The 13,293-nt window shown below is 40.7% G+C and overlaps 2 protein-coding genes across 2 annotated transcripts; both read left to right on the top strand.

Moving 5' to 3' along the window:
• The first annotated feature begins 58 nt into the window (after window positions 1-58).
• On the top strand, window positions 59-2,508 carry LOC131984871 (zinc finger and SCAN domain-containing protein 5B-like). Its single transcript, XM_059349862.1, has 2 exons — window positions 59-509; window positions 920-2,508. The coding sequence occupies exons 1-2, from the start codon at window positions 317-319 to the stop codon at window positions 1,753-1,755; spliced, it is 1,029 nt and encodes a 342-aa protein (XP_059205845.1). The 5' UTR covers window positions 59-316; the 3' UTR covers window positions 1,756-2,508.
• Window positions 2,509-3,427: 919 nt separating this feature from the next.
• LOC131984840 (gastrula zinc finger protein XlCGF57.1-like) lies at window positions 3,428-9,421 on the top strand. The gene is made up of 2 exons (XM_059349823.1): window positions 3,428-3,918; window positions 7,827-9,421. Exons 1-2 carry the CDS (start codon window positions 3,726-3,728, stop codon window positions 9,050-9,052), a joined length of 1,419 nt encoding a protein of 472 aa, XP_059205806.1. The 5' UTR covers window positions 3,428-3,725; the 3' UTR covers window positions 9,053-9,421.
• The last annotated feature ends 3,872 nt before the right edge of the window (window positions 9,422-13,293 follow it).

Here is a 13,293-nt window from a genome sequence, read left to right as displayed (position 1 = left end):
ATTTTGAAGGGCTGCATGATACCGGAAGTGATGTAACCGGAGTTGCCGTTAGCAATATGACGCCGACGAGCCTCTTATTCGACGTGTGACAGCGTGAGTTGAGCTCCTTCGGAGCCGCTGTGAGTCCGGATAAATCTGTCTGAAAGGACAAACACGGAACATTTCCCGCTGACTCAATATTCACATAAATATTTATATATTTATCCGCCGAACTACAAACAGCCAGTTAGCTTATCATGCTAGCTGGTTAGCATCGCGGCTCGTCTGAGACAAACTGAGAGGAAGTGAAGAAAAAGTTGGTGTCACTGTGTGAAAAATGTCTAAAGTCCAAACGGTGAGAGCGCTGGTGGAGCAGCGACTGACTGCGGCTGCTGAAGAGATATTTGGGCTGTTTGAAAGAACGATAGCAGAGTACGAGGAGCAACTTTGTCGTTCAAAAGAGAAGAACGAGCGACAACAGAAACTACTGGACGCTGTTTTCAAGCCTCAGCTTCAGTTACACAGAGCAGGTTAGTTTCTTTACTTAAGTTACACAGAGCAGGTTAGTTACTTTACTTCAGTGACACAGAGCAGGTTAGTTACTTTACTTCAGTTACATAGAGCAGGTTAGTTCCTTTACGTCAGTTACACAGAGCAGGTTAGTTACTTTACTTCAGTTACACAGAGCAGGTTAGTTACTTTACTTCAGTTACATAGAGCAGGTTAGTTCCTTTACTTCAGTTACACAGAGCAGGTTGGTTACTTTACTTCAGTTACACAGAGCAGGTTAGTTACACAGAGCAGGTTTGTAAGTTAAGTTATGGTTCCTGTTGATATTCCCAAAGCATTTTGGAAGCTATAGTTTCAACAATCTGTGTCAAACAGAGATGAATACACAGACTGTATTTTTCCTCAATCTGTGTTTCTGTGTTTCCTGCAGACGTTCAGCAACTGTCGGTGGGTGAAGAAGAGTTTCCCTCTGAGCAGCAGGAGAGGAGCTGCAGTCTGGACCAGGACCAGGACCAGGAGGAGCCAGAGCCCCCACACATTAAAGAGGAACAGGAGGAACCTTGGACCAGTCAGGAGGGAGAGCAGCTTCAGGGGCTGGAGGAGGCTGATATCATCAAGTTCACATTCACTCCTGTCCCTGTGAAGAGTGAAGAAGATGAAGAGAAACCTCAGTCCTCACAGCTTCATCAAACACAAACTGAACTGATGGAAACAGAAGCTGATGGAGAGGACTGTGGAGGACCAGAACCAGACAGGAACTCTGATCCAGATCCACATTTACAACCTGATACTGAGGACGAGTCTGCAGACTCTTCTGAACCTGAGACTGATGACAGTGGTGATTGGAAGGAGAACAGAGAACCTCAGTCAGGTTTGAACTGTTTGAAAAAAGATGGCGGCCCTGTCAGAGATTCCAGATTTAGTGCTGGTGGGAAACGATTTAGCTGCTCTGAGTGTGGGAAAAAATTTGTCTACAACCGCGATCTGAAGAGACACATGAGACTCCACACAGGAGAGAAACCTTTCAGCTGCTCAGTTTGTAAGAAAACTTTTACACAGAGTGGAACTTTAAATGTACACATGAGAGTCCACACAGGAGAGAAACCTTTCAGCTGCTCAATTTGTAAGAAAACTTTTACACAGAGTGGAACTTTGAAGGCACACATGAGACTCCACACAGGAGAAAAACTTTTCAGCTGCCCAGTGTGCTCAAAATATTTTGCACAAAGTGGATATTTAAAGAAACACATGGGAGTCCACACTTGAGAGAAACCTTTCATAAATGTGCTGGCCGTTCATCCTCAAAGTTTCATCAAACTGAGGAAAACAAAGAGGCAGAGCCTCCAGCCAGCAGCCCACATGAAGAGATGCTAACAGAAGCTGATAGAGAGGACTGTGGAAGACCAGAAGCAGCCAGGAACTCGGATCAAGATGGTCCAGAGACTGATGAGGATACTGGAGATTCTCCTGAACCTGAGACTGATGACAGTGGTGATTGGAAGTAAACTAGCAGAACTCAGTCTGCTGTAAATTCAGTGAAAAGGTCCTCATCACAGTTGTTGTTTCTTAGTTTCAGGGTTTCTGTTTAATCAGCCTCTTAATGACCTGTTGGCATGTTCATTTCAGGTTTAAGTCTGTTCTGTGTCCTCTGTTAGCACATTCTGGTGCTTTGTTTTTCAATGGTTCTATACAAATACTTTTACTCTGTGTCAGATAGTGTCCATTCTTTAGTTTGCTGTCCAGGTTAGGCTGAAATATTGTCTTTTTAACTTCTGTCTCGTGATGGTTTACCAGGAGTTGAACAGTTCAGCTATTTTTTCTATATTTTTTTTTTTTTTTTACCAAAACTGCAGTTCAACATTTAAATTTGACCTTAGTTTCAGTGTTTTTGTTTAATCAACCTCTTAATGTCCTGTTGACATGTCAATTTCAGGTTCAAATCTGCTCTATGTCCTCTGTTAGCATGTTCTGGTGCTTTGTTTTTCAATGGTTCTATGCAAATAAATGTTCTTTGTGTCAGAGAGTGTCCTTTCTTCACTTTGTGGTACGAGGATAGGCATGCTATGTTTTAATTTAGGACAGAAATCCCTAAACCAGCTGTTATGTGATTTCAGAGGCCTGTACTACGAAGAAGGATTTGAGGGTCAGTGAGGTAACCTGAGGTTTAACCCTGGTTATCAGTATCTCCAAGGTGGTTCTCTTTTAACCTGGCTAGGTCACCATGGTAACTCAGCAGGTTTTGTTCTGAGCTTCGGCTTGAAATTGGCTAGAAAGCCTCTAACTACTTTTAGAAACAGTGTCTCACACTAGTCAACAGTCAATCTATGATCCATACAGAGTCTCAGCGGGGAGAATTAGATATAAATTTAAATGTGTTTCAGTAGAGTTACTGTTTGCATCGTTGTAGCAGTCAGCTGATGTGTGAGGTTGATGTTTCGCACTGAAAAGTTGTCTGGATATTTAGAATTTTCTGAAATGGCTCTCCTGTATAATAAGGTAGCAGACATTAATACTTCTCTATGTTATTAATCAGTATGATGTTCTCTTGCATGTGAAATACTGTATAATTCCTTTATAACAGCATGTTATTTTATTTTTTTCCCGCTTTATCCTGATGTTCGTCTTAAACTGCTGGTTAAATGCCTTATTTAAATAATTTTAGCTGCAACATTAATAAATGTGAAAAGAGTGAAGTGCTCTTAATACTTTCTGAATTTTTATTATTATTATTATTATTTTATGACCCTTATTGTGGCTGAAATATTTAAAAAAAAAACCTTGAGAAATATTCTGAGTCTGTTTTTGGTAATTTATCTTACTGTGTTCTTGTCAGAGGAAGTCTGTAATTTTAGAAATTTGGGGCTTTTATTTTGAAAGCCATCGTCTCCTATGCCCCGGAAGCTGTCGTCTTTACTGCGGCTAACTTTACACTGTTTAATCAAGACGGCAGTTCGTAGCAGTTTCTTTATTGTTCGTGAGAACGTTTGTGTTGTGATCCGTCAGAGCCTCTGTGTGTCCGGATAAACCTGTCTGAATGGACTTTGTGCTGTTCACCTTTTCTTTCTGGATGTTTTACCTCTGATTCACCTCCCGGTAGACGACAAACACATTCAAGTTAGCTTAGCATGCTATCTGGTTAGCACCGCGGCATTAGTCAGAGTGAGTGTTTGATGGAGAGCAAACTGTGTTTCTGACGGAGTTTGTGTGGAGAAAAAGTTGGTGTCACTGTGTGAAAAATGTCTAAAGTCCAAACGGTGAGAGCGCTGGTGGAGCAGCGACTGACTGCGGCTGCTGAAGAGATATTTGGGCTGTTTGAAAGAACAATAGCAGAGTACGAGGAGCAACTTTGTCGTTCAAAAGAGAAGAACGAGCGACAACAGAAACTACTGGACGCTGTTTTCAACCCTCAGCTTCACTTACACAGAGCAGGTAAGTTACTTTACTTCAGTTACACAGATCAGGTTCGTTACTTTACTTCAGTTACACAGAGCAGGTTCGTTACTTTACTTCAGTTACACAGAGCAGGTTAGTTACTCTACTTCAGTTACACAGAGCAGGTTAGTTACTCTACTTCAGTTACACAGAGCAGGTTACTTTATTTAAACGTCAGGATTTGTGTGTGTCACGGACAGAAGAACTGCTTCTATGTTTGTAAATGTTACTTTAAATCTGCAGAAAGGCAAGGCAAGGCAAGTTTATTTGTATAGCACAATTCAACACAAGGTAATTCAAAGTGCTTTACATACACATTAAAACAGCAAGACACAATTAAAACAGGGAAATAGAAATGAAAATATAAATAGGATAAAATAAGATACAGCAGGATAAAAAAAAGAGATAAAATAATAAAAACCACAAGTCAAACATTGTGTAGTTAAAAAGTAAGGGCAGTAGAGTAGAGCAGATAAGTGTTAAAGTTAAGAGTACGCTTCAGTAAACAATAGTGTTTTTAGTCCTGATTTAAAGGAGCTGACCGTTTGGGCAGACCTCAGATCTGCAGGTAGTTTGTTCCACAGGTGAGGAGCAGAATAACTGAAAGCTGCCTCACCTGCTTAGTTCTTGTTCTTGGGGGACACAACAAGCCAGTTCCAGATGACCTAAGGGGTCTGGATGCTTCGTAGAGAGGGAGCAGATCAAGCATGTAGTTTGGTCCGAGACCATTCAGTGCTTTGTAGACCAGCAGTAAGATTTTAAAATCTATCCTCTGACTCACAGGAAGCCAGTGTAGTGATTTAAGAACCGGTGTAATATGGTCCAGTTTCCTGGTGTTTGTGAGGACTCTGGCGGCAGCGTTTTGGATCAGCTGCAGCTGCCTGATTGATTTTTTGTTAAGACCTGTGAAGATGCCATTGCAGTAATCCAACCTACTAAAAATAAATGCATGGATAAGTTTTTCCATGTCTTGTTTGGACAGAAGCCCCTTAGTTCTAGCTATGTTTTTCAGGTGGCAATAGGCAGATTTAGTGATAAGCTTTAGATGGCTGTTGAAGTTCAGGTCTGAGTCAATAATTACACCAAGATTTCTGGCTTGATTTGTAGCTGTCAATGACATAGAGCCAAGGTGAGCGCTGATCTTAGATCTTTCATTTTTAGGGCCGAAAAATGATCACCTCTGTCTTCTCTGCATTTAGCTGTAGAAAGTTCTGGCACATCCACTCATTGATTTGATGAATACAGTTACTCAATGAGAGTAAGGGACTGTAGTCATGTGAGGACACTGAAATGTAGAGTTGTGTGTCATCGGCATAAGTATGGTAGGAGATGTTGTGATGTTCCATAATCTGAGCTAGCGGTAGCATATAGATGTTGAATAGAAGCGGCCCGAGGATGGACCCTTGAGGAACCCCACATGTGATCATAGTTCGCTAAGACTCATGGTTTCCAATTGACACAAAAAAGTCCCTATCTTGTAAGTAAGATTTGAACCATTGTAGCACAGTGCCAGTGAGCCCCACCCACTGTTCCAGTCTGCTGACTAGTATGTTATGATCAACTGTGTCAAATGCAGCACTGAGATCCAGTAAAACCAGGACAGAGGATTTGCCTGCGTCAGTGTTCAGATGAATATCATTTAAGACTTTGATAAGTACAGTCTCAGTGCTGTGGTGTCGCCGAAATCCAGACTGAAATGTGTTAAAAAGATTGTTTTGCATCATAAAAGCATGAATTTGCTCAAAAACAACCTTTTCAATGATTTCCCCCAGAAATGGCAGATTTGATATTGGCCTATAGTTACTAATTGTTGTGGAATCCAGATTAGATTTTTTAGGAGGGGTTTTATTACTGCAGTTTTCAAAGTCTGTGGAAACTGTCCTGCTTGGAGAGAAGTATTTATTATCTGCAGTACATCCGGAGCTATGCAGTTGAAAACAGTTTTAAAAAAGTTTGAAGGCAGAATATTAAGGCAGCAGGTTGTGGGCTTTAATTTTGAAACCGTTTCCGTTAGTGTTGTGTAATCTAGGAGGCTAACATGTCCTAGCTTGACTAGAGGATGGGAAGGCACCAGTGTTATCATTCCTGAGCTGGAGCTGCACACTGCTTGTCTTATCTGTAATATTTTGTTTGTGAAAAAGGCTGCAAAGTCATTGCATGACTTGTTAGACAGCAGCTCAGGAGGGACTGATGCTGTGGGATTTGTCAGTCTGTCTACTACAGAAAAAAGTGTGCGGGCATTATTACTGTTTCTATTGATAATCTCTGAAAAATATGACTGCCTTGCATTCTTCAGTTCCTGATTATAGTTGCGAAGACCCTCCTTTATAAATATCGTAATATACTTGGAGTTTGTTCTTTCGCCACCTGCGTTCAGCTTGTCTACATACTTTTTTCTGCACTTTAACCAGTTTGGCGTTTCTCCAGGGTGACTTTTTCCTCCCCAACAGAACTTTGGTCTTAATTGGGGCGATGGAGTCAATAACAGTCATAACATTGGAACTAAAACTGTTAACAAGGTCATCAACTAGAGCTGAGGGCAGGGTTGGTGATGGTGTAAAATCCTGGGTGAATAATGCACAAGTGTTTTCATTTACATAGCGCTTCCTGATTACCTCTGCTTCACCTTTTGTTGGATTGGCAAGTGTGGTCATTTTAAACAGAACACAGTAGTGATCAGAAAGAGCAACATCGTTCACCACAATCCCAGAGATATTCAGACCTTTGGTAATAATTAGATCTAATATGTGTCCTCTGTTATGTGTTGGATCTGTGACATGCTGAGAAAGCCCAAAGTTATCCAGAATATTTAAAAGTTCTTTAGCACACCCATCTTCAGGATTATCAACATGAATGTTAAAATCACCCACTAAAACAACACAGTCAAAATCTATGCACACAACAGACAGTAGTTTGGCGAAGTCATCAAAAAACCTTGCATCATATTTGGGGGGTCTGTAGATGGTCAAATAGATTGCTCTATAGGGTGATTTTAACTGAATGGCAACATATTCAAAGGAGTCAAACTGACCATAAGACATGTTTTTGCATTGGAAGCTGTCCTTGAACAGGGTGGCAACTCCACCTCCTCTCTTATGTATTCTTGCTTCACTGAAGAAACTAAAATTTGGGGGGGGGGGTTGACTCAATAAGAACTGCTGCACTATTATGCTGACTTAACCAAGTTTCAGTTAAAAACATAAAATCAAGGTTGTGCTTGTGAATAAAATCATTGATTAAGAAAGATTTGCCAACCAGAGATCTGATATTTAAAAGAGCTAAATGTAAATCCTTAAGAAACAACTCCTATTAATAACCGATCTATGAAAACAATAAGAAAAAAGAGGGAAACAGAAGAGTTTCGGGGGTAATGATGTCTGGCTCTGTGGTTGGATGTCAAAACAAGAATAGAAAAAAAACTGCCTTTCATTCTTATTGATTTCTTTGTCAAAGACTCCCTTTGAAGGTAGACGGAGACGATTATGGTTTCAAGCCAGTAAACGGACGGACTGGACCGCTGAAATCATCTGAAATTCTCATATTTACACAGAGCTCATTTCATACAGACACACAGCTCAACTTTTAATAGCAGTGCTGCTGCAACCTGTGATGATCAGCTACATTAGAGCAAGAATCTGAAGTCAACAATAGCTCTAGACAATTAAATAATTATTAAACAAATATATGAGAATTTCTGATGATTTCAGCGGTTCAGTCCAACTGTTTTATGGCTTGCTACCACAAACGTCTTTGTCTAGCTCCAGAAAGTGTCTTTGACAAAGTAAAAAAAAAAAGAGGATGGGTTGAATGCTGAGGATGAATATCCCCATTGTGGGTTTGATGAAGTAATTAATCTTAATCTAATCTTAATCCAAACCTCTGTGTGTGTTTTCCCTTCTCTACAGACGTCCAGCAGCTGTTGGTGGTGAAGGAAGAGTTTCCCTCTGAGCAGCAGGAGAGGAGCTGCAGTCTGGACCAGGACCAGGACCAGGAGGAGCCAGAGCCCCCACACATTAAAGAGGAACAGGAGGAACCTTGGACCAGTCAGCAGGGAGAGCAGCTTCAGGTGCTGGAGGAGGCTGATATCACCAAGTTCACATTCACTCCTGTCCCTGTGAAGAATGAAGAAGATGAAGAGAAACCTCAGTCCTCACAGCTTCATCAAACAGACTCTTCTGAACCTGAGACTGATGACAGTGGTGATTGGAAGGAGACCAGAGATCCTCAGTCAGGTTTGAACTGTTTGAAAAAAGATGGTGGTCCTGTCACAGATTCCTCATTTCATGCTGGTGAGAAACGATTTAGCTGCTCTGAGTGTGGGAAAAGATTTGGCTACAAGAGCAGGATGAAGACACACATGATAATCCACACAGGAGAGAAACCTTTCAGCTGCTCAGTTTGTAAGAAAACTTTTACAGTGAGTGGAACTTTAAAGTCACACATGAGGCTCCACACAGGAGAGAGACCTTTCAGCTGCTCAGTTTGTAAGAAAACGTTGAGACGAATTGATACTTTAAAGTCACACATGAGTCTCCACACAGGAGAGAAACCTTTCAGCTGCTCAATTTGTAAGAAAACTTTTACAGTGAATGGAACTTTAAAGGCACACATGATACTTCACACAGGAGAGAAACCTTTCAGCTGCTCAGTTTGTAAGAAAACTTTTCCAGTGAGTGGAGCTTTAAAGTCACACATGAGAACCCACACAGGAGAGAAACCTTTCAGCTGCTCAGTTTGTAAGAAAACTTTTCCAGTGAGTGGAGCTTTAAAGGCACACATGAGAATCCACACAGGAGAGAAACCTTTCAGCTGCTCATTTTGTAAGAAAACGTTTACAGTTAGAGATACTTTAAAGTCACACATGAGACTCCACACAGGAGAGAGACCTTTCAGCTGCTCAGTTTGTAAGAAAACGTTTACATTGAGTGGACATTTAAATGTACATATGAGACTCCACACAGGAGAGAGACCTTTCAGCTGCTCAGTTTGTAAGAAAACTTTTACAGTGAGTGGAGCTTTAAAGTCACACATGAGAACCCACACAGGAGAGAAACTTTTCAGCTGCTCAGTTTGTCATAAATCTTTTACACAAAGTGGGAATGTAAAGAAACACATGAGACTCCACACATGAGAGAAACCTTTCATAAATGTGCTGGCCGCTCGTCCTCAAAGTTTCATCAAACTGAGGAGAACAAAGAGGCAGAGCCTCCAGCCAGCAGCCCACAAGAAGAGATGCAAACCTCTTTTTAAAGGACTCGCTAAACTTTTTTTAAATGCTTTAAAGCTTGTAGTAACTTTTATAAATTTTCATTCTGTGTGTATGAAATTTACCTACAATATAATTAAACAACACTTTCTTTTCCATGATGTGATATATTAATTTCCTTTCTGTTCATTTTTGTTTTGTTTTACAAAACGAAAGTTCACAATCTGACATTTTAATTAAATATTAGATTGTAGAAGTGTAACAGTGACAACTTTATTTTTTTCTAACAGCAAAACAAAATAAAAACATTCTTGGGTTACCAAAGTTGCCTGAAAGTTGTCCCTTCTTCAGTTTGTGGTACGAAGATAGGCATGCTATGTTTTAATTTTGGCCAGAAATCCCTAAACCAGCTATCCCTGTTATGTGATTTCAGAGGCCTGTACTACGAAGAAGGATTTGAGGGTCAGCGAGGTAAACTGAGGTTTAACCCTGGTTATCAGTATCTCCAAGGTGGTTCTCTTTTAACCTGGCTAGGTCACCATGGTAACTCACCAGGTTTTGTTCTGAGCTTCGGCTTGAAATTGGCTAGAAAGCCTCTAACTACTTTTAGAAATAGTGTCTCACACTAGTCAACAGTCAATCTATGATCCATACAGATTCACAGCGGTGACAATTAGATATAAATTTAATGTGTTGAGTTGAAACATTGTATATCACCAAACTGAGCCATGCAGTTACAGTAGAGTTACTGTATGTGTCGTTGTAGCAGTCAGCTGATGTGTGAGGTTGATGTTTCGCACTAAAAAGTTGTCTGGATATTTAGAATTTTCTGAAATGACTCTCCTGTATAATAAGGTAGCAGACATTAATACTTCTCTATGTTATTAATCAGTATGATGTTCTCTTGCATGTGAAATACTGTATAATTCCTTTATAATAGCATGTTATTTTATTTTATTCCCGCTTTATCCTGATTTTCGTCTTAAACTGCTGGTTAAATGCCTTATTTAAATCATTTTAGCTGCAACATTAATACATGTGAAAAGAGTGAAGTGTTCTTATACTTTCTGAATTATTATTATTAGTATTTATTATTATTATTATTATTATTATTATTATTTTATGACCCTTATTGTGGCTGGAAGATTCAAAAACAACAACCTCGAGAAATATTCTGAGTCTGTTTTAATAATTTATCTTACTGTGTGTTTGTCAGAGGAAGTCCGTCATTTCAGAAATTTGGGGCTTTTATTTTGAAACCCATCCTCTCCTATGCCCCGGAAGCTGTCGTCTTTAATGCGGCTAACTTCACGCTGTTTAATCAAGACGGCAGCTCGTAGCAGTTTCTTTATTGTTAGTGAGAAAGTTTGTGTTGTGATCCGTCAGAGCCTCTGTGTGTCCGGATAAACCTGTCTGAATGGACTTTGTGCTGTTCACCTTTTCTTTCTGGATGTTTTACCTCTGACTCATCTCCCGATAGACTACAAACACATTCAAGTTAGCTTAGCATGCTATCTGGTTAGCACCACAGCGCTAGTCATAGTGACTGTTTGATGGGGAGCAAACTGTGTTTCTGAGGGAGTTTGTGTGGAGAAAAAGTTGGTGTCACTGTGTGAAAAATGTCTAAAGTCCAAACGGTGAGAGCGCTGGTGGAGCAGCGACTGACTGCGGCTGCTGAAGAGATATTTGGGCTGTTTGAAAGAACGATAGCAGAGTACGAGGAGCAACTTTGTCGTTCAAAAGAGAAGAACGAGCGACAACAGAAACTACTGGACGCTGTTTTCAACCCTCAGATTCAGTTACACAGAGCAGGTTAGTTACTTTACTTCAGTTACACAGAGCAGGTTAGTTACTTTACTTCAGTTACACAGAGCAGGTTAGTTACTCTACTTCAGTTACACAGAGCAGGTTATTTTATTTAAACGTCAGGATTTGTGTGTGTTACGGACAGAAGAACTGCTTCTATGTTTGTAAATGTTACTTTAAATCTGCAGAAACAGCTCCTATCAATAACCGATCTATGAAAACAATAAGAAAAAAGAGGGCAACAGAAGAGTTTCGGGGGTAATGATGTCTGGCTGTGTGGTTGGATGTCAAAACAAGAATAGAAAAAAAACTGCCTTTCATTCCTGTTGATTTCTTTGTCAAAGACTCCCTTTGAAGCTAGACGGAGACGATTATGGTTTCAAGCCAGTAAACGGACGGACCGCTGAAATCATCTGAAATTCTCATATTTACACAGAGCTCATTTCATACAGACACAACTCAACTTTTAATAGCAGTGCTGCTGCAACCTGTGATGATCAGCTACATTAGAGCAGGAATCTGAAGTCAACAATAGCTCTTGACAATTAAATAATTATTAAACAAATATATGAAAATTTCTGATGATTTCAGTGGTCCAGTCCATCCGTTTTATGTCTTGCAACCACAAACGTCTTTCTCTAGCTCCAGAAGGTGTCTTTGACAAAGTAGTTGATTGGTTTTTACCTGCACCACCATGTGGTGAACAGTGAGACGCATTCCATGCAAAGCAGTCCGTGGCCCAGAGGTTGGGAATCGGGCTTGTAACTGGAGAGTGGCTGGTTCCCCAGGTGCAGTAATGTGCTGCCCACTGCTCCTTGCATGGTGTGTTCACTTGTGTGTGGAAAAAAAGAGGATGGGTTGAATGCTGAGGTTGAATATCCCCATTGTGGGATTAATGAAGTAAATAATCTTAATCTAATCTTAATCCTAAACCTCTGTGTGTGTTTACCCTTCTCTACAGACGTCCAGCAGCTGTTGGTGGTGAAGGAAGAGTTTCTCTCTGAGCAGCAGGAGGGGAGCTGCAGTCTGGACCAGGACCAGGAGGACCCAGAGCCCCCACACATTAAAGAGGAACAGGAGGAACCTTGGACCAGTCAGGAGGGAGAGCAGCTTCAGGGGCTGGAGGAGGCTGATATCACCACTTTCACATTCACTCCTGTCCCTGTGAAGAGTGAAGAAGATGAAGAGAAACCTCAGTCCTCACAGCTTCATCAAACAGACTCTTCTGAACCTGAGACTGATGACAGTGGTGATTGGAAGGAGACCAGAGAACCTCAGTCAGGTTTGAACTGTTTGAAAAAAGATGGTGGTCCTGTCACAGATTCCTCATTTCATGCTGGTGAGAAACGATTTAGCTGTTCTGAGTGTGGGAAAAGATTTGGCTACAAGAGCAGGATGAAGACACACATGAGAATCCACACAGGAGAGAAACCTTTCAGCTGCTCAGTTTGTAAGAAAACTTTTACAGTGAGTGGAACTTTAAAGTCACACATGAGTCTCCACACAGGAGAGAGACCTTTCAGCTGCTCAGTTTGTAAGAAAACTTTTACAGTGAGTGGAACTTTAAAGTCACACATGAGTCTCCACACAGGAGAGAAACCTTTCAGCTGCTCGGTTTGTAAGAAAACTTTTAGACGGATTGATACTTTAAAGAAACACATGAGACACCACACAGGAGAGAAACCTTTCAGCTGCTCAGTTTGTAAGAAAACTTTTACAGAGAATGGAACTTTAAAGTCACACATGATACTTCACACAGGAGAGAAACCTTTCAGCTGCTCAGTTTGTAAGAAAACTTTTCCAGTGAGTGGAGCTTTAAAGGCACACATGAGAACCCACACAGGAGAGAAACCTTTCAGCTGCTCATTTTGTACGAAAACTTTTACAGTTAGAGATACTTTAAAGTCACACATGAGACTCCACACAGGAGAGAGACCTTTCAGCTGCTCAGTTTGTAAGAAAACTTTTACATTGAGTGGACATTTAAATGTACATATGAGACTCCACACAGGAGAGAGACCTTTCAGCTGCTCAGTTTGTAAGAAAACTTTTATAGTGAGTGGAGCTTTAAAGGCACACATGAGAACCCACACAGGAGAGAAACTTTTCAGCTGCTCAGTTTGTCATAAATCTTTTACACAACGTTGGAATGTAAAGAAACACATGAGACTCCACATATGAGAGAAACCTTTCATAAATGTGCTGGCCGCTCGTCCTCAAAGTTTCATCAAACTGAGGAGAACAAAGAGGCAGAGCCTCCAGCCAGCAGCCACATGAAGAGATGCAAACCTCTTTTTCAATCTTTTTAAAGGACTCGATAAACTATTACAAGTCTTTTTTTAAATGCTTTAAAGCTTGTA

This window comes from Centropristis striata, chromosome 14, assembly GCF_030273125.1.
Source record: "Centropristis striata isolate RG_2023a ecotype Rhode Island chromosome 14, C.striata_1.0, whole genome shotgun sequence".
NCBI classification, from domain to species: Eukaryota; Metazoa; Chordata; class Actinopteri; order Perciformes; family Serranidae; genus Centropristis; species Centropristis striata.
The sequence above is the reverse complement of the archived record's forward strand: the minus strand, read 5'-3'. Positions and strand labels throughout refer to the sequence as shown.